We start from the raw sequence: 18,631 nt of genomic DNA, 5'->3' as shown, positions 1-18,631 counted from the left end.
CCATTCCTGCTGGGTCCCCCATCGGCCTATCACCAACCTCCGATCCATTCAACAACCACCACAGTGTAGTAACATAGTTCAATTACAGATTCCACCTAATAAATTTAAAAGTTTTACATTTTCACATTCTGATCTTTTCCATTTTAGGGAAACAAAAAAGGTAAGAATAAGAAACCTGGCTTCTTATCGTTCCATTTTATTGAAAAAAGAAACACAAAATAACATCATTACACAATGAATTCATTTGGCCACTGTGCACGTGGAATTCATCTATTTTCCCATCACAGATACACACCAATGCCACCGGTCCTCTCTCTCTCTCTCTCTAAGCTCGAACATTGTTAATGGTCCCAAACTCCCACTCCCATTTCTGGACCACTTTAATTTCTCTACAAATATACCACTTGTATTATTAAACAGAGCAAATAATATAATTCAATTCTTTCGCTGTTTCAATTTTTATCAATTTATGATATTTCTAGCTACATGGTTTTCAGTTTCCAAATCTTGTCAACCACCTAGCTAGCTAGTACGATCCTTTTGTTATTATATTATTATTATTTTTTCTTTGAATTTATTATTCATGGTGATACATTGAGCATATTGGGCTTTCGAAATGGTCCCCCAATAATATTATTATAAATATGTGGAGGACCACGAATTATTCCATTTACGTATTAGGATTGGATTTGTATATATAAGTAGTGAATTTAACTCCACCTTCATATCTTTACACAGAAACCAGTATTTGGCGATGCATCCCCTCATGCTATGGCTTTTGCCTCTTACGGCAACTTGGTACCGTTAAAATTAAATTTATTGGTGTATTATTATTCTCAAGTAACCATAGGAGTGAATGAAGAGAATTAACACTTCTTGGGGAACCCAAGATATTAAAATTGACTCTTAAGGCCCTTCAAAAAGACATAGGCACTCACTAGGCATAGCATAGGCATTGGAATATGTCACAGCTTCACACATTGATGATGGCTTAATTAGCATGCTGCATACACTGCCAGGATCTCCACGTCTTTCTGAGAACAACATAGACCAAATATGGTTAAATATATTTTTTGTCTTTAAAATTTAAAAATATTTTTAAATTTTATTTTATTTTAATTTTATTTTAAAAATTTTTAATTTACATCAAATTTATCCATAATGACTAATTTTTAAAAAAAATTATGATCAATTTAGGAATAACTTCACAAGAATAACTTTTAGAAAAAATTTCAAGTGTACTATCGGTATTCCAATTGTTTTAACCGTTGATTTTAATTAATATATATTTTATAATTCAGATCAACGGTTAAAATAATTGAAATACCGGTATTTTCGGTACATTTAAAACTCTTCCTAACTTTTAATATAAACAAATCAAACATATTTATTATGCATTATTATTGAGTTAGTCCTAATTTTTTTTTTAAAATTTGATTATCAAAAATATATTTGATGTAAATAAAAAAATTTTAAAATAAAATTAAAATAAAATAAAACTTAAAATTTTTTTAAAACTTTTAACAAATTTAAAAAAAAATATATTGTATCCTAAAAGATAATATAAATATTATTAGAAATATAATAATTCACTTATTTTTTAATTAGTTTAAGTTTTTTTAAAAAATAGTATTATAATATAATAATTTCTCTTATCTAAAAAAAACATAAAGCAAAAAAATATATGTAAAAGTTTAAATAAATCTGAAAAAAAAGATCTTATTTAAAAATATATATTAAAAATATAATTATTTATATATTTTTTAGGTCATCTTAAACTTTTAGAATGAACCATACCAGATTAAGGTACAACTACTCCTTCTAAATCTTACTGGATACAAATGCTCATGAATATCGCAATTAAACCCATTCCATCTAATGATCTAAGCAGCAATTGCATCTATATGCCTTATGTGGTTACAAAATGGCTCGGAGAGGAATATTCTAATTTAGGTGACATCATGGGCTTAGAAAGAAAGAAAACGGTGTACACTATTGGGGTAACTAATTACTAAGTAACAAAGTGCTATTAATGCATGTATATCTATATATTTCTTTGTGAATAAGGTAGTAGTAACTGATGAAGGGGATAAGCAGTTAAAGATGAAATTTATTGGTAGCATATAATGCTGGAAAAAAGAAGGGGGGTAAGGAAAAGAGCCCTTTACTAAACTTTACCTTATAAGGGCGATACACAGGTGAGTTTAGACAGCAGCATGTTTTGACTGTACAAGCTTTAAAGACGAATCTAGTTGGGACAGTAACAAGTCCTTTGGATAATGACTAGTTAACACAGAGTCCATTAATTAATTAAATCCCTATACTACTAATGCATGGTTGGACTTGGACACGGGTTTTATTAGACAGTAATTGAATTGTACCTCTTACAACTTGGATTGCTTAGGATCTGTGGCAATGAAAGTGACATTCTTCCCATAAATTATCATTAAAAAAGGCCAGCATTCTCCAATTAGTGAACCCCAAAGAATGAGCTTCACATGTAGAAAATGGAGGGAACTGGGAAACTTAAATATGACCCATCAACCTCCCTGCCCATGATTTGGCCCTTCAATATTATGTTGATGGCTGGCCAATTAAAACGGGATGAGTCTCTTACTCTCTTTTATGTAATTAAAATTAGTTAGCTTTTCATTTTTAAGCAAACTTAACATTCTCAAAATGCAGCACTCTGTTTGCTAAAACCAAGAAAGCAAGGGTGTGATGTGTTATTTCTCATCTTTGAAACTAAAAAAAAATACTAGAAGCTGGCTAGCACAATACAGTGAGTACATATAAAATATAGAAGGAGGAGCACATGAAGTGGGATCACGTGCATTGAATTGCAATGTAAAATAAAAAGTGATAAACTTGGTTGATATATTATTTGCAGAATTAGGAGAGATAATTGAAAAATGAAAAGTGAGATGTGGGAGGGGGGGTTGGCACAGAATCCTCAAACAGAAGCAGTTGCAGAGGGGGGGCAGAGGAGATAATGAAAAGGGGTGAATGGTGGTAAGGAGAGGCCACCTGTGTTAGAGCATCAGTGTGCTCTCACATCCCAAGATGGGGCTGGTTGGCTGGCACCCCCTTCTTAGGCCATTTTATTATATAAACACATACAGTAGCGGGAGGTAGATTAGCCAAAGTGGCTAGACAAAAAGTGAAGAATTAACAACTAACAAGTCAAGTACAAAACCAGCATCTATCAATTCTCTCCATGCATTTACCTCACGCCAGATAGGTACTCATCACCAACACCTCACGCTTAATGCTACCTTAAACCGTAATCAATAACCCCTCTCCACTCTCACTATTATTAACGTCATTTAATTTAACCATTTACTTCCATTGCTCCCTCTCTTCACTTATTCTAGCTTGTATCTCCTCTTTTTCATCACTCATCACTTTCCACTCCCAATAGGCCAACACCCACCACTCTCTGCCACCTCACTCACTCTCTCTCTCTTTCTCTCGAATCATCTACTATCAATTTTCCTTTACCACCCGATATGATATGATTCTCCAGTCTTCAAAATCAAAAGAGATGATCACCATGAACCAAAACGAAATGGTGGTGGATGAAGGCCTCCTTCACGATATCATGCTTAACTCACCCTCCCTCCACCACCTTCCTCAAACCACGCACTACAATTACAATTACAATTATAACCCCTTCGATGATACTACCGTCTCCTGGATAAACGACGCCGTTTCTTCTCCCTCTCAGTCTCAGCTCACTACCACCGCCCTTCACCTACCACCACCACCGCCGCCGCCACCACTGATTGATCATCAACAAACGGAGTTGCTGCTGCCAACCGAACAGCAACAGCAAGTGGAAGAAGACTCTGCGATAAGGCTGGTCCACATGCTCATCTCATGCGCCGATTCTCTCCAGCGAGGCCACGTGGCACACGCCGCTTCCCTCATCGACGCCATGCAATCACTCCAAAGACACGTCACCACCGCCTCCGCCATCGGCAAGGTCGCCGCTCACTTCATCGGCACCTTAACACGCCGCATCTTCGCTCCTCCCCTCACCGAACGCCACGGCGGAGTCGGTGCAGTCGCCAACGACGAAGGAGGCGTACTTTACCATCATTTCTACGAGGCATGCCCTTATCTCAAGTTCGCTCACTTCACCGCCAACCAGGCGATCCTCGAGGCCTTCAGCGGCCACTCCTCCGTCCACGTCGTCGACTTCCACCTCGCGCATGGACTCCAGTGGCCGCCACTCATCCAGGCGCTCGCACTTCGCCCCGGCGGTCCCCCCTCCCTCCGCATCACCGGCATTGGCCCTCCCTCTCCGGACCGCCGGGACGCCCTCCGCGAAACCGGCATCCGCCTCGCCGAACTTGCCCGCTCCGTCAACGTCCGGTTCGCTTTCCGAGGAGTCGCTGCGTCAAGGCTTGAGGACGTGGAGCCGTGGATGCTACAGGTGCGGCAGGAGGAGGCGGTGGCGATCAACTCCGTCATGCAGCTCCACCGACTCCTAGGATCCGATTCGGGAATCGACTCGGTCCTGGGTTGGATCCGGAGGTTAAACCCTAAGATCGTAACCGTGGTTGAACAAGAAGCGAATCACAACCAGACCGGGTTCTTGGAACGATTCACGGAAGCGCTGCATTACTACTCGGCCGTTTTCGACTCGCTAGAGGCTTGCCCAAACGAACCGGATAAGTCGCTAGCCGAAATGTACCTGGAGAGAGAGATTGGCAACGTGGTTTGTTGTGAGGGGCCGGCTCGGGTGGAGAGGCATGAACCGCTGGCCCAATGGAAGGCCCGGTTGGAGAAATCAGGGTTTAAGTGCGTGGGCCTGGGCTCAAATGCGTTAAGGCAGGCGAGCATGTTATTGAGCTTGTTCTCAGCTGAGGGGTACTGCGTTGAAGAGAAGGAAGGATGTTTGACTTTGGGTTGGCATGGGAGGCCCCTCATTGCTGCTTCGGCTTGGCAACCCTTTCCCCTCACCCCTGACCCACACCCGCACCCACATTGGCTTCCTTAGTCTTACTCTTAGTCTTGTATCTTTCAAACTAATTGGAGCCATAAGTGGTTGTACAATCATTTTCATCCCCCCTTTTTTGGATTCTTCTATTATCTCTGGGCTTTTCCTTGTTATGTTCTTTTCCATTTTATGTTGCATATTTGTTATGTGAAATGGCTACTAAGAATTTATCTCTTATATACTTGGCTACTATACAACATTTACTTTAATTCCATAGAGCAAAGACATGGCACCGAGAATGAAAGGTTTAACTTGCTTGCATGTATAATAGGTTAATTGAGAATTTGAGAGGAACCCGGGTGGTGTAAGAGAATTGATTGGGGTTAAGGTCAAGGGTGCAATGCATGTGAGTTTGCCCAACAATGAATGAGAAAAGGGTTTCATGGCATGGGACCATCCAAGGAATCATCATTAAGTGAAGGCAAAGATCGATGGAGACTAGAATTTGTGTTATGCCTTTCGTAGTGTCACCCCTTACCTTCTTGCCTCGTGGAAAATGTAACAGGTCATTATCCTGCTTTGTCATTCTTTTACTTTTTGTTGGGATAATTTCGGAATCTAAAAGCATAGTATTTAGTCATGAATTGTGGGGTATGCCTTTTCTAGTAGAACTACTTTCTAACATTCACTCGGTAGTTTACTGGTTAAGAAAAAAGAGTATCTATTGCTCCAACTGAATGAAGACTAACTCGTTTATATTTATTCATTCACAAATTTACAATTATAAGATATGATATAAATCTTGTAAAAGTCACCTTTTATTTTAGAGTAAGTGAGTTTTATTTTTTTAAGTAGATTAACATTAATTTTTTTCTCGAGATTTGGTGAACTGGCTTAGTATAATGGTATAGGAAGAATGTTCTGACAGCTTGGACGTGCGGATTGAAATGGCAAATTGGTAATTACAAATTTAGAAAATAAGCGAGCGGGGTCATAAATTGAATTTTGGTTTCACCCAATGCCAGTAGTCACAAATACTAACACCATTTAGGCACTTGAAAGCAAGCAATTTCTGCATCACATGTGTTGGTAACAAAGACTTGAAAAAAAAAAAAAACGCTACTAGACTTAACAAAATTTCCAGAGATAATCAGATACAATTTATATGAACAAGGATATGTTGTTGTACATGATGTTGATGATGGACTTTTTCATGAGATCACTAATATTTAGCTTGGTGTTTTTCCTATGGTGCTGTTTAATTTCAATTGAAGTCTCTGTCTCATTTATTTGGGCTTATAATATTCAACAGTAGAACATGACATTCTTGACTTTTTCTTTGAGAGCTGGGAGTGGCCGAACTGAACCATCTTTTGATCTTGCACCACGCGCTTTAGAAATCTCAGTGGCACCAGGTTCCATGTAGAATCGAGCTCGGTATGCTGCCAAATGAGCATAGTATGCAGGAGGCACTGCACATGAATGTAATACACACCTTCTGAATACTTTGCTATCACAAAAATGCATACATAAATCGAACAGAAGAAAGGAGAATTACCTACTGAAACAGATCTTGTACACCTTGCATAACTACACTCAATAAAATGAAAAAATATCAATTTCATCATAAGAAATAAGGTAAACAAATTTGAGAACATTATCAAGGGAGAAACAGTTTACGTGTAGCATAAGTTGTTGGTGAGAGACTGAATTTCATCAGCAGTGAAATTGTTCTCATCCCATAAGACATGGTAGTGAGCTGGTCTACTTGTACCCTGTAGAAAATTCAATCACAATGTAAAATGTAAACACTAATACCATAATCATAATGTAACATCATATAATCATAATGATACCTGAATTCCAGCATGACTGCATAAATAGAAGTCAAATTCTGTAGGATGACAGATCTTAGAATCAACCACAGTACCTACATTAATTAACCAATCAAAAGCTTGTGAGTAATCCAAATCCTTTTCTCATTGAATTGAAAAAAGAATAATACTTACCAGGTAAGATATTGCCACTCTTGTCAGTGCTATTTCTATCATCATGATTGCTTGAGAAGAGTCTAGTATGATGACGTTTTTGAACCACAACAAATGTTACTGGAGGTTGGTAACTTGGTTCCAAAGATGCACAAGCCTGCACATTGCGATGATTTTAAGGTTTAGGGTTTAGGGTTTAAGTATCTCATATGAAGTTGTATTTAATCCTGATAATACCTTACGAATGGCATCAAGTTCATATAGCAAAACTTGGTAGAATTGTCCTTCGCTTACCCCGTCCCTATAAATAATTGAACTTACTCCTTAGTCTAACTTCCTCTGCAAGAAAAGTTCATTACACATTTACTATACAAGAAAGGATCCAACTACTTACCTGTAAAATATTATCCTCAGTGGTTTTTGTCCAGTTGCCTTCTTAAATGAGAGTAAGAGCTCTCTGCATTATCAACAAATAGTATAATAAATACAAGAACCAAGTAAACAATGTTTAATCTAAGAAATAAGCAGCATAAAAATTTTTTTCTAACTAAATGCCATTCTGAAGATGCTTTATGAGAGCTGCTATTTTAAGTACCTGATCATGCCACCATAAACTACACCATGATGAGGATCTTTCCAGCATTTAAAAAGATCTTGTATGAGTTCTTCCCGATGAGGCTGCGCGCAAACCAATCCTGCGTACTTTGTTACTTCTGGCCAGTCCTGTGAGGCTACAACCTGCACAACAACAGTAATCAGAACAGGATCAGACTTCAAACATGGGGCCAGCTATGAAAATTATAATAGGCTGCAATCACTTACAGCAGCAATGGAAGGACAAGAGTCCTCTCCGGATTCTGGATGAGTTACATCAGCTCCAAAAATTATTGTTGGAATGTCACTAACCAATGGGATCCTCCAACTTAAAGCATCCAAAAGCACTGTGTTCCTTCCTCCCATCTAAAAGTATCAATGATGTATTTGTTTAAGAAAATGAGGATTAAAGAAAAATTCAAATCAAAAGAAGGTTGAGGGATCTAAGTGAATGAACCTTGACATTGATTTTGAGTGCAACATTTGCCAAGTACTGTCTATTAATCTTGAATACATGCTTTGTAAGACAACACTGAGAAATCAACCCGAGATCAGTTTCGCAGATTCTTTTGAGATCACCTGAATCAAGAAAATATATATGTTTAGTGCAACCATGAATAGATCACTATAGATGATAATGAATATATTGGATTGGAGTGAGAATGATATTATATTTATACCATATAGAGAGCCATTGTTGTCTGGAAGAATTGCAATAAGCAACTCTAGCTCCTTGCCACCAAGATTTTCTAGAGAAGCTGAATGTACATACTTCAAAGCCTTCTTAACTAGATCAGGTTTTGCTGAATATACAGGAATCACAGGGTCCTGGCTAAATTCCTTTGAAAAGGGATAAATTCAATCAAATATTGCAAAAATTGTACATGATGTGATGCTATTGAAAATAGTCTCCAATGTATAAAATTTGAAACTTTACCATGCCTGAGATTTGGCACATCTGAACTAACTGTTGGCAAAATCCACGAGCTGTGCTTTCTTGAACACTTCTTGAGAAATTGATACATGCCCAGTATCTTACAGTGCTTCCATTTATTACTTTCTGCATTCAAAATAACCACAGTTACAATCCTATTATGACTAATCTTTATGTCTGAACTCTGAAAACTCACCTTGTTCATCATATTCCACTGACCAACTTGTGGCAAGTACTCTTTCTCTCTTCCAGTGTCATGATATTTCAACTACAAAGAAAACAATAGCCAAAATGACCTATTAGAAGATTTCAAAAAACAAACAAAAATACATATTATCAATTTAAACATAAGAATTGGTTAATTAGTACCCATGGAGCAGGAAGAACCCGAGCATCAACTGATGTAAGCTTGCTGTCTACACTTATACCAAACTCTTTCGCATACGGATTATATTCATAATCATTTTCTTGAATTGTCTGCAACCATATTCATAACAAGTCCTACATTAATTTAAACCAAACTACACCCTTAAATGACTAAGAAGAACGATTTCAATCCAATGATGGAAAACAAGAGCATATGTCTTAAAGTTAGGACCATGCCAAGTAGGTGTTTACAAGATATTCATAAAACATTTATCATGCAAATTCAGTTTCCTATAAACTCTGACTCCAAGAAACAAATTAATAAAGAGAAGGGAGGGTGATGTGAATGACCTGAAGAATATCTGTCTCTTGTTCGCGTGGTCTCTGGCATGAGACCTTCAAGAGAGAAGTTATCTGCTTTTCGTTTAGCCCTTTTGTATACCTCTGGCCTCCAACTATCTTGCATGCCTATAACAACAACCATTCACATGACATTCTTTCTTTGTAGAAAATAGTGGCATTAACAAAATTGGTCTTTGTTTTTTCGAATAGATCAAATCAATTAAGAGCTTATTACCTCCATTGGCAAATAGTTCACCTTCTTTTGGCTTCCTACTTGAAGACAAGGTAGATGAGGATACTTGATTGTGTATCCATACATTTCTTGAAAATAATCAACCACTGATTTCATGTTCATTTTCTCATCAAGAGGGAAGCTGTTATCAAAAGGAATCCTTTACTGATATCTAAATTAAAGAATAAAAATTGTAAACAGTACAAGAAAAGTGTTGTTCAGAACAATACTTAAGCTCCCTTGTTGGCTGTGATGTCAATCCTGATATCCTGTACTTCCTTCTAAAACTCCCTCTATGTGTAACTTCAACTTTTACACCTCTTAGGGCCTTCTTAATCTGCTCCAATCACGACACCACAAAGATTTCACATTACTTTGAAGAAAAAGGGACTTGATTATTGAAATATAATAGTAACAATCAGCATCTTAGTTACCTTGACACGATCTGCATCTGACAATGGCTTTGAGTGCACATCTTTTCCCAAAATTTGAGCAACAAAGTCAATCACAGGGAGTGGCTCAATAAACGCCATTGATGACATGTCTAAAAGTACATAAGAATATATAAGGAATTAAAAGTGGTAGTTATTTAAGAATCATAAATAAAAACGAAGTTAGAATGAAACTGACCAATATTAAGTGATAAACCCATCTGGGTAGGCCTTATACTTTGGTAGAATCCACGCCATGATTCTAAGCCACCACCAAGCTGCTGTGGTTTTCTAAAATCAGGAGAATACAGAAACCTCCCAATGGGCACGTAACTAAATATGAAGAATAATGATGGCATGAGAAACACAAGAACATGTTATGAAAGAAAGAACAAGAAGAAACAAAAATTCAAGATTTTCACCTCTGTGCTGCAAGCTCCCTCAGAACAATGTCAATAACAGTAAGTGCTTCTTGTGGTGTGTCCACTTGTTTTCCACTGAGAAGCTCACGTAATTGATGCATGCTAACACGAGCAGCAAACTTGATTACCACCATAAACTCTCTTTCCCTGCCACATCAAACACAAATCAACATAATATTATTATATAATATAATAACTTGAATAAATAAACTTACCTGCTAGTACCAATACTCTCATCATCTTCAGTCAATAATATAGTGAACTCTTTGTATGTGAAAGGAAGCATGGCAGCAGTGTAAAGATTCCTTCCTCCATCATAAACAGGAAGCCTCATCCCCAACTCAGTGTTCTTATGAACCCTCACCAACTCAGCTATTATAGCTTTGCTTGTTTTGCGACACCTCACTTCAGGTATTATCTTAACCTTTACCATAAAACACACACAATAAGTAACTTAATTAAATGTTAATCAAGTACCAATTTGCTTAAAACAGTAGTTATAGTACGGGTATATATATCAGGAACAAAAAGCTGAGCACTTACAGTGTAATGGCTGAGGTCAGATGCTGAAATATCTGCAAGGAAGTGGTTAGCTTTGACGACACATTTTGTTCCAAGGTGGCCATAGCCAGGCCTTGCAGCGAACACAAGATTCTTGGAACAAGTAGAGGACACAAGCTGTGAATCAAATCCTTTCTCTTGTAATCTATCTGCTTTGCTGCATTGCTTGTTTCTCCTTCTTCCCCTTCTTCTAAGCTCCGTGGATTTCTCCACAACCCTCCTAGATTTCTCTTCATCCTCCTTTGGATCCTTCATATTCTACTTTCAAGATACGTTCTATACAAAGACACAAGGAACTCACTTTTATGGTATATAACAAAAGTTGCACGTTTTGTTTTTCTAAACTGAGAACAACTTCTTATGCTTATTTATGCACACATGAGGTGATGGAGGATGATGAGTAAAACTAAAAAGAAAGTACAAAAGGAAATGAGAAAAAAAAAATAAAAAAAAAGAAGAAGACAGAATAAGAAAGGTATAGAACGGGCATCAAATCTTAACAGTGTTTCATCTTCTCCAAGGCCTTGTATTAGTACAATGCATTATTATTATTCACTGAAAATATGGGAACAAAAATAAACTAACATGCATACATACATGCAAAAAAATAAATTATGTGATGTGTTATATTTATTTGACTTACCACTATTTCATACTTGATGGGCATAACACAATAATAATAATAACAATTAATAAGAGTGATATTAAATAATAAAAGGGTTTTTTCCTTTCCTCAAAATACCAGAGCACTTTCCTTGTATGTTATGTTCCACTAGGTTGAGAGAGCATAGGGGGAAGCATAAACATATATAAGTAAGATAGATAGATAGATAGGGGCAGGGGCAGGGGGCAGGGGGCAGGGACAGTGCACAGAGGTTGTACATGAGATAAAATAAAAATGCTCGTGCTGCTATGTTAATGCTATAGTTTAATTATTTGTGTGGGGAGTGATGGTGGTACTTGATTTTTGGTTCATTTTGGGGGGTGGTCCCAAACATTAATAACAAAGGGGTATGCAATGTTAATGTAACGTAATGTAATGAAATGTAATGAAATGTAATGTAATGTTTGAATTTTACCCTACTCCAAGTTCTTGGCAGGGACAGGGGTTCTTGTAAGATTTGCATGTTATACATCCCCTTTTCAGCGACCACAAAGGCCCTTTAACTCCTCCCCAAGTTCATTTACAGTGACACTACGGGGCCTTATACTACTATACCACCCCCTCATAACTAAGACAACTCAAGCGGGACAAACTGGCTTTAACCTACTTTGTCCAACCGAACCGACTCGCTTTGTATTTTATATTTAGCTGACTCACATTCTCATCAGCCGACACCACCATTAGATATGGTGGGGTCGTACTAAGTTATTTGAATGTGAGTCAGTTTAATATAGAATACAAATCCATTGCATTTATTATTACTCACTGTGAAATAAAAAAGTTGGCAAAACAACAGCAACTATGGTGCAAATGACAGAGTGAAAAAATGCTACAACAAAATGGAGTCAAACAAAAAACAAAATTTAAAGATGGGTTTTCCCTTTTCCTAGTTTGGAGTGCTTACTGCTTAGATATCAGGACAGAGAGTGTGCAGATAGATGCAAATGCAACAATAATGCTAAAAGCTGTCCAATAACTCAATAATAATTATAATTACTTAAACTTATTATTCCTCTTAACTTTGTTTTGTTTACTGAATTTTTTTCAACTAAAAAATGAAGTGTATGCAGTGTAATAAATAATAGGTCGAAAAAGATTGTAACAAGGAGAATTAGGTGGTGGATAAACAAGTTAGTAAGAGTTTTGAAAATTGATTTGGGAAAATGGTGTTTGAAGGGTCCTTGTTGGTGTTAAGGGTAGGGTGCCAAATAGCTTAATGGCTCATGTCAGATGTACCTTGTTGAGGAAAGGGCCAAGGGTAAAACACTGCAAAGAGCCTCCCTTATTATGCCATTGCCTGCCCTAAAATACAAAATGGGTTTTGTCACTTTTCTCTTTGTTTTTGGTCTTTTGGATGGGAGCTAAGGGAACTAAGCATAAGCTAAGCTGAGAATGGTAGAAGCAGTGATGGTAAATTACATAGACACGAAGAACAATCATGTGTCCTGTCCCTTTCACTCTCAGCCTTCACAGGACACATCTATTATCTACCTACATACATACATACAAATAATAATAAACATTATAAGACTAACACAACACATGTGATTCATGAACCCAACTACATTGGATCAAAGGGCATTTTTGTTATTTACATTATTATATGATTATGGTAAAGCCTCATTAATTAATTAATTCATTTTGCATGGTGGTGTAGTTGCGGCCGAAGCATTTCTGACTGCTTCTCCTTTTATGATCTACGCTTTGGTCAATGTGATTTCTTTCTTTCTTTCTTTCAATTTTGTCACATCTATAGTTAATTTCTTACTCAGAAAAATTTTCCCACTTTCCAGGGGCCCCCCCTTTCCTTCAACCCTATCTCTGCTTCTTAGCTTCCTACTGGTCATATCATAATCAACCCACACTTCATCGTTTATGCTTAATAGGTTTCCTAAAAAAGAAAAAAAATAATTTCACTCCCCCCCTTTCTCATTAAAGAACTTTACATTAATTTTAAAAGAAATGCATGAAAATATATATATATAGCACAACCACCATAGCCCTTGTGCCTCGGAGCATAGCATAGCATCCTTCATATATGAATAATTATTATTGATTGAATAAAATAATAAATGCAAAAATGCAAATAACGGAGTTGTAAATGTGAGTGTGTGTGTGTGCAGTGAATGCTGATAATTGAAGCGGGTTACCCAATTAAGGTCCGTTCCTCACAATGTAGGCCACCCTACTAAGATCATGTCCAATAAAAACACAAACTCGTTAAGATTCCTTAAGCCCACACAAACCATATCTTCCTCATAAACATACTTGAGTTATGATGAATAACATATATGCAGCTTTATATATTTTAAATAAAAAATTTTATATGCATATCACCAATTAACCACCATATATTTATATATAAATAATATGTTATTTAATTTATTTTCAATATATATTTTATATTTCAATATATATATTATACGAATAATTAATTTAATGACTAATTTTTTATATACACATAATATAATTAATTTTAAATAAATTTTATATCTTAAAGTACAAAATAACAAAATATATATTAATAATAAGTTAAACATCAACATATATATTTATAAACAAATATATATATATATATATATATATATATATATATATATATATATATATATATATCGTATTTTTTATAATAAAATATGCCTTCAATTTTCCATAATGCTTAGCTCTAGGGATGGCGAGGAGGGGGTTGGGGAACAATCCTCCACTCCCCCACTTCACATTCTAAGCTTCTTTCTATCGTCTTCCTATGATGGAAAATTTTCTTCTCATCCCCCATTTTTTATTGAATTATTCATTTCAATAAAAAATTAGAATGGAATATAATATAATTAAGATAAAATAAACTGAAAAGTTTTAAATTATCTCATGTAATATTATATTACAAATTGAGTTTAAATATTAAATTCACAAAATTTAAATAAAATTTGTAATATAATTTTAAAAGTAAAACAAGAACTGTATGTATGTATATTATACATTAAATAAATACTAATTTTATACTCTGAGTGCACCATAACTAAATTCTTTTTCAAAAAAAAAAAAAGTTTTATGTCTTACAGCAGTTGTTGCATATATATCATGATTGATTAATTAGTTATCCTAATCATGCATGATGATCCATAAGTGAAAAGTGAACAAAATGAATATATGAATTCTTAATAGAGGCGCCTGTTGACTGCTGTTATAATTCTTAGTTATATATATATATATATATATTAGATGGCAGTATAAACTTTTTTATATTGACAAATGCATAAACAGAAAACTAATTCTTTTTCATTATCATTTAATTTAATCTAGTTTTGTCAGAACATATAAATGATTTCTAGCTTTTAAGATAGTGGATGTAAAAATTATTAATTTTTTAATCATATTACAAGTTAACAACATCTAATAATAATAATAATAATAATAATAATAATAATAATAATAATAATAATAATAATTAAAGCTTAGCTAAAACTAAATAAGCATAATGAATCTCACTTTTTGTAACTATACCTAAATTTGGTAGGGTTAAATTATATATATATGGTGACAATGTCGTCCCCTCTTAGGTAGGGCAGGAATTTTGGATGGATAGATTATATGAAGTATATATGATATAGACAATGTCGAGGGAACATTGATGACAATATGCTCTCTAAGCCCCACTTACATTGGCACCACCCCAATGCTCTCTGCCCTACACATCCTCCTCCACTTTCTCATATATCATACATCTATTATTGTAACCAAAAACTAATTGTATCTAATATCTATGTGTGGATATACATATATATCATGGCTTTTTAACAAGAGAAAGTTTTGATAGTACACATTACACAACTAATATTATAGTTAATATGTAGGCTAAAATGTTTATATATGGATAATTTTGGTGTAAAATATAAGAATATTTGACTATTTTAATATTTTACATTGTTATGATAGTAGTAGTGACGTTTTGTAAAAAAAAAAATATTTTTTTTTAATTATCAAAAGATAAAATATTACTGACGATATACAAAAAACTCACGTCAAGATTTAAGTCATCTTTAAAGAATTTATTACTCATATTCCAATATATAAAAAAGTTCTAATATGTAACATAAAAAAATTATTTTAAACTCTTAAAACAAAAAAAAAATCTCAAAATTAAGTTAAAAAAAAACACATTCAAAATTCAATTTCAACAAAAGTTTATTTTTAATGAACTTATTTGACAATCTATTAGTCACCAAAAAAATTTGACAATCTATTATAATATTGACTAAAATTGATGATTATAGTATTAATTTTTTAGTATTACCCTTTTAATAAAATTAAGATGTATACAGATAATAGTTGGAATGTCATTACATTATACAAAAAGAATAATGTTATTTAAGTATAATGAGGACATAAATGAGAATATACTATTATATATCCAAAGATAAAGGTAAAGACAAGCAAATATCGCAATCATGACAAAGTGAGACTGTACAAGCTAGCACTCACCCACATATAAACAAGGAATAAAATTAAAGAAAGAAAGAAATGAAAGGACACACATACATTCTTGAATCATGCATGTATATACACTGAAAAATCAAAACACATAAAATAATTAAGGATAGAGAATTAAGGCCACAAACTAAAAAGAAAAGAAGAGCAGTAGTGTAGTGAAGTGATCTGAAAAATAATAAGGTAAATAGTGAAAGCAGTTAGAAGTAGATGGAAAGTGCAAACCTTGTAGTTTACGGCATGTATTTGATATTATTATTATTATTGAAGCCGTGCATATATTTCATTGTAACTGCTCTATGGCCTTAGCTTTTAATGCATATAACTGTGAAATCCAATCACTTCAAACCTTCTCCAAAACTCTCTCTCTTCTCTCCTTAATTCAGCACCTTCTAGCACCACAGAGAGATAATAAATTAACAACAACAATCATAATATAATATAATATAGTACTGTAACCGTGTAAGCTTGTAACCATAGAGTATGCTATATAGAAGAAGAAGAAGAAGGGGTTTAATTAACTAAGTAATTGTACTTGTACTAAGCATAAACAGAAGGTAGCTAGGTTGTAGATCTATAACTAATACACGTACTTGTTAGGAAACAAGACATGCATAAGGAGCAGTGGTTTTCATTATTATTATCTCTTTTTGTTGACACTGATCAGGTAGAGTCTAATCTTCTCTGCTAGTGAATGTCATTTAAAGCAAGCAAACTAAAACTATGGTTTACCCTATCTACTACTATACTACTCACTACACTAGATGTACTGTGAGCATATGGCGAGAAGTAATAAAGAGAGAATAGCTCTATTAAAGCTGAAAATAAAGGATGATGTAGCAGAAACAATACTTTTTTATTTTTTGTACAAGTGAATAGAAGAAAAGTATAGAGAAATGTACAAGAGTAGAGTACGCATGCAGAAGTGGGTAACTGCGTTTAATTGAGTGTGCAGATGAGATGAGAAGGAAGCTTATTAGGCAGGGAAAAGAAGAAAAAGAAAGCTAATTAAAAAGAGAGTTTATATATATGCATGAGGTTGAGGAGGAAAGAGTGGAAGGGAATGAGTAAGAAAAGAGATAGAGTTTTGGGAATTGAGATTCGTTGGGAATGGTTGCATCTATGTTAAGAAGAGATAAGAGAGAAAGCATATAGAGCAGAGAGCAGCACTGCCTTTGAGTTATGGAAAGCATAAAAAAGGAAAGGGAAAAGAATAATTGCAGAAAGTAGGATTTTAATTTGATATGATATTGCAAAGACAAGAGGAGAGGAAGGTAGTGCATGTGAGATTCCATACATACATAAAAAAAGAGAGTGTTGCAGAGAGGGAGGGTGATTAAAGGAGTGCACGCACGCACGCACGCACTTGCCCAGCAAGCTAAGAAAGAAAGAAAGAAAGGTGTGTGTTGTATGTGTGTTATGCGGATCGGAGTGTGTCAGAGGAGGGAGATTAATTAATGTGAGAAGAGGAAGAAGCTGAAGCCTCAAGAGACGCACATGTATGTGGTGTTGTGGACTTTCTATAAAGCCAGCTGGGGCACATCCAACACTCCCTTTCTTAATAAAATAAAGGGTAAATAACACCAATCAAATTACTCCTGCGCAAAATTATATAAGAGGAGTGCTAGGGGATTAAAGGATTTTTTAAATTTATAACTCATTGGAAAAATAATATCAAATAAATTTTTAACAAAATTTTAAATATTAAATAAAATTTATTATTCTGTCAAAGACCTATAAATTTGTAAATGTAATTCTTTAAATTTTATTTGATCTTTTTTTCAAGAATTTGTGAATTTATTAATTTCTTTAAAACATACTTTTTTTTCTCTTCTTAAAAGCATACAAATATATCTAAAACATTCTTAAAAATTTGACTGTGTTATTATTACTTTTTCATTCTTATTATTTTGACGTGATATTTAATACTATATTCCATCATATCATTATATTAACGTAATTACTCATAAGAAGAGTAAATATTATTGTCACTTTAGAATATGATAATATCAATTTTAAAATAACTTTGTTGTGGACATAATGTTGAAATATTTATTTCCAGAAAAAATTCTTAAATTTTAAAACAACTGATTTATTTAAAAGTAAGTTTAAAAAAATAATTAAATATATAATAGTTGAAATTCATATAATTTAAGAATTAGTAAGCAAATGATTGTTAACATAACAACAACAACGGCGTTGAAATTTTATCTCAAGAATAAAAACAAATTTTAATTTGATTTTAATCTCTTAAGCTGCATTTATAAGAGAGATTGAGATTAAATTAAGTTTATATATTATATTTAATATAAAGTATATATAACTAAATTATGTCTTAATATCTTATTTGATTTAAAATAAATATAAAAATAAAATAAAAATATTTATTAAAATCTTTTTAATTATTAAAAAATATTATTAAAATTTTAATTTTAGTTCTCAAAAATTTTAGTCTTTTATATTCTCAATTTTTTTTAAATTCTATTAAAATTTTGAACTTTGAAACTAAAATTTTAATTCTATTTTCTAATAATCAAACACAATACTAAATATTATTTTTTAAGTCTCTGTTTCAATCCCAAAAACAAACACTACTACCTTAAACTCTTAGCATTAATTATAAACGAGTGGTGGCTTTAGTGCCCGTCTCCGTTCTTCATAAACGGC

General features: G+C 34.1%; 2 protein-coding genes across 14 annotated transcripts; one reads left to right on the top strand and one right to left on the bottom strand.

Moving 5' to 3' along the window:
- Positions 1–2,483: 2,483 nt before the first annotated feature.
- LOC112785224 (protein SLENDER RICE1-LIKE 1) lies at positions 2,484–5,182 on the top strand. Its single transcript, XM_025828674.3, has one exon. It carries the CDS (start codon positions 3,515–3,517, stop codon positions 5,003–5,005), a length of 1,491 nt encoding a protein of 496 aa, XP_025684459.1. The 5' UTR covers positions 2,484–3,514; the 3' UTR covers positions 5,006–5,182.
- A 900-nt stretch (positions 5,183–6,082) lies between these two features.
- Positions 6,083–17,549, bottom strand: LOC112785223 (protein argonaute PNH1). Of its 13 annotated transcripts, none has more exons than XM_072229557.1 (25): positions 17,262–17,476; positions 16,190–16,356; positions 16,016–16,041; positions 10,798–11,091; positions 10,470–10,678; positions 10,255–10,401; positions 10,032–10,165; positions 9,836–9,945; positions 9,632–9,738; positions 9,405–9,543; positions 9,179–9,295; positions 8,831–8,938; positions 8,658–8,729; positions 8,465–8,587; positions 8,208–8,367; positions 7,985–8,106; positions 7,756–7,893; positions 7,529–7,671; positions 7,328–7,390; positions 7,171–7,234; positions 6,955–7,090; positions 6,802–6,875; positions 6,626–6,720; positions 6,504–6,535; positions 6,083–6,417 (listed from the first exon to the last, which is right to left on the bottom strand). In XM_072229557.1, exons 4-25 carry the CDS (start codon positions 11,068–11,070, stop codon positions 6,251–6,253), a joined length of 2,733 nt encoding a protein of 910 aa, XP_072085658.1. In that variant the 5' UTR covers positions 11,071–11,091; positions 16,016–16,041; positions 16,190–16,356; positions 17,262–17,476; the 3' UTR covers positions 6,083–6,250. The 13 variants fall into 13 exon arrangements, with proteins under 13 accessions (XP_072085658.1, XP_029152516.1, XP_072085657.1 ...); XM_029296683.2 differs by having other exon boundaries at positions 17,266–17,459; XM_072229556.1 differs by having other exon boundaries at positions 16,190–16,353; positions 17,266–17,459.
- Between the last annotated feature and the right edge of the window lie 1,082 nt (positions 17,550–18,631).

Source organism: Arachis hypogaea, chromosome 20 (assembly GCF_003086295.3).
Source record: "Arachis hypogaea cultivar Tifrunner chromosome 20, arahy.Tifrunner.gnm2.J5K5, whole genome shotgun sequence".
In the NCBI taxonomy this organism is placed as follows: domain Eukaryota; kingdom Viridiplantae; phylum Streptophyta; class Magnoliopsida; order Fabales; family Fabaceae; genus Arachis; species Arachis hypogaea.
This window is presented reverse-complemented; position numbering and strand designations above follow the sequence as displayed.

What these genes read in the sequence shown, in the direction of transcription:
- LOC112785224 (XM_025828674.3), top strand. Translation starts at nt 3,515, where the DNA reads ATGATTCTCCAGTCTTCAAAATCAAAAGAGATGATCACCATGAACCAA.
- LOC112785223 (XM_025828673.3), bottom strand. Translation starts at nt 11,070, where the DNA reads ATGAAGGATCCAAAGGAGGATGAAGAGAAATCTAGGAGGGTTGTGGAG. An exon ending in TGTGCCAAATCTCAGGCATG is followed by an intron (nt 8,368 to 8,464) that starts GTAAAGTTTCAA and finishes CCCTTTTCAAAG; the next exon opens with GAATTTAGCCAGGACCCTGT. An exon ending in AACTTGATGCCATTCGTAAG is followed by an intron (nt 7,091 to 7,170) that starts GTATTATCAGGA and finishes CGCAATGTGCAG; the next exon opens with GCTTGTGCATCTTTGGAACC.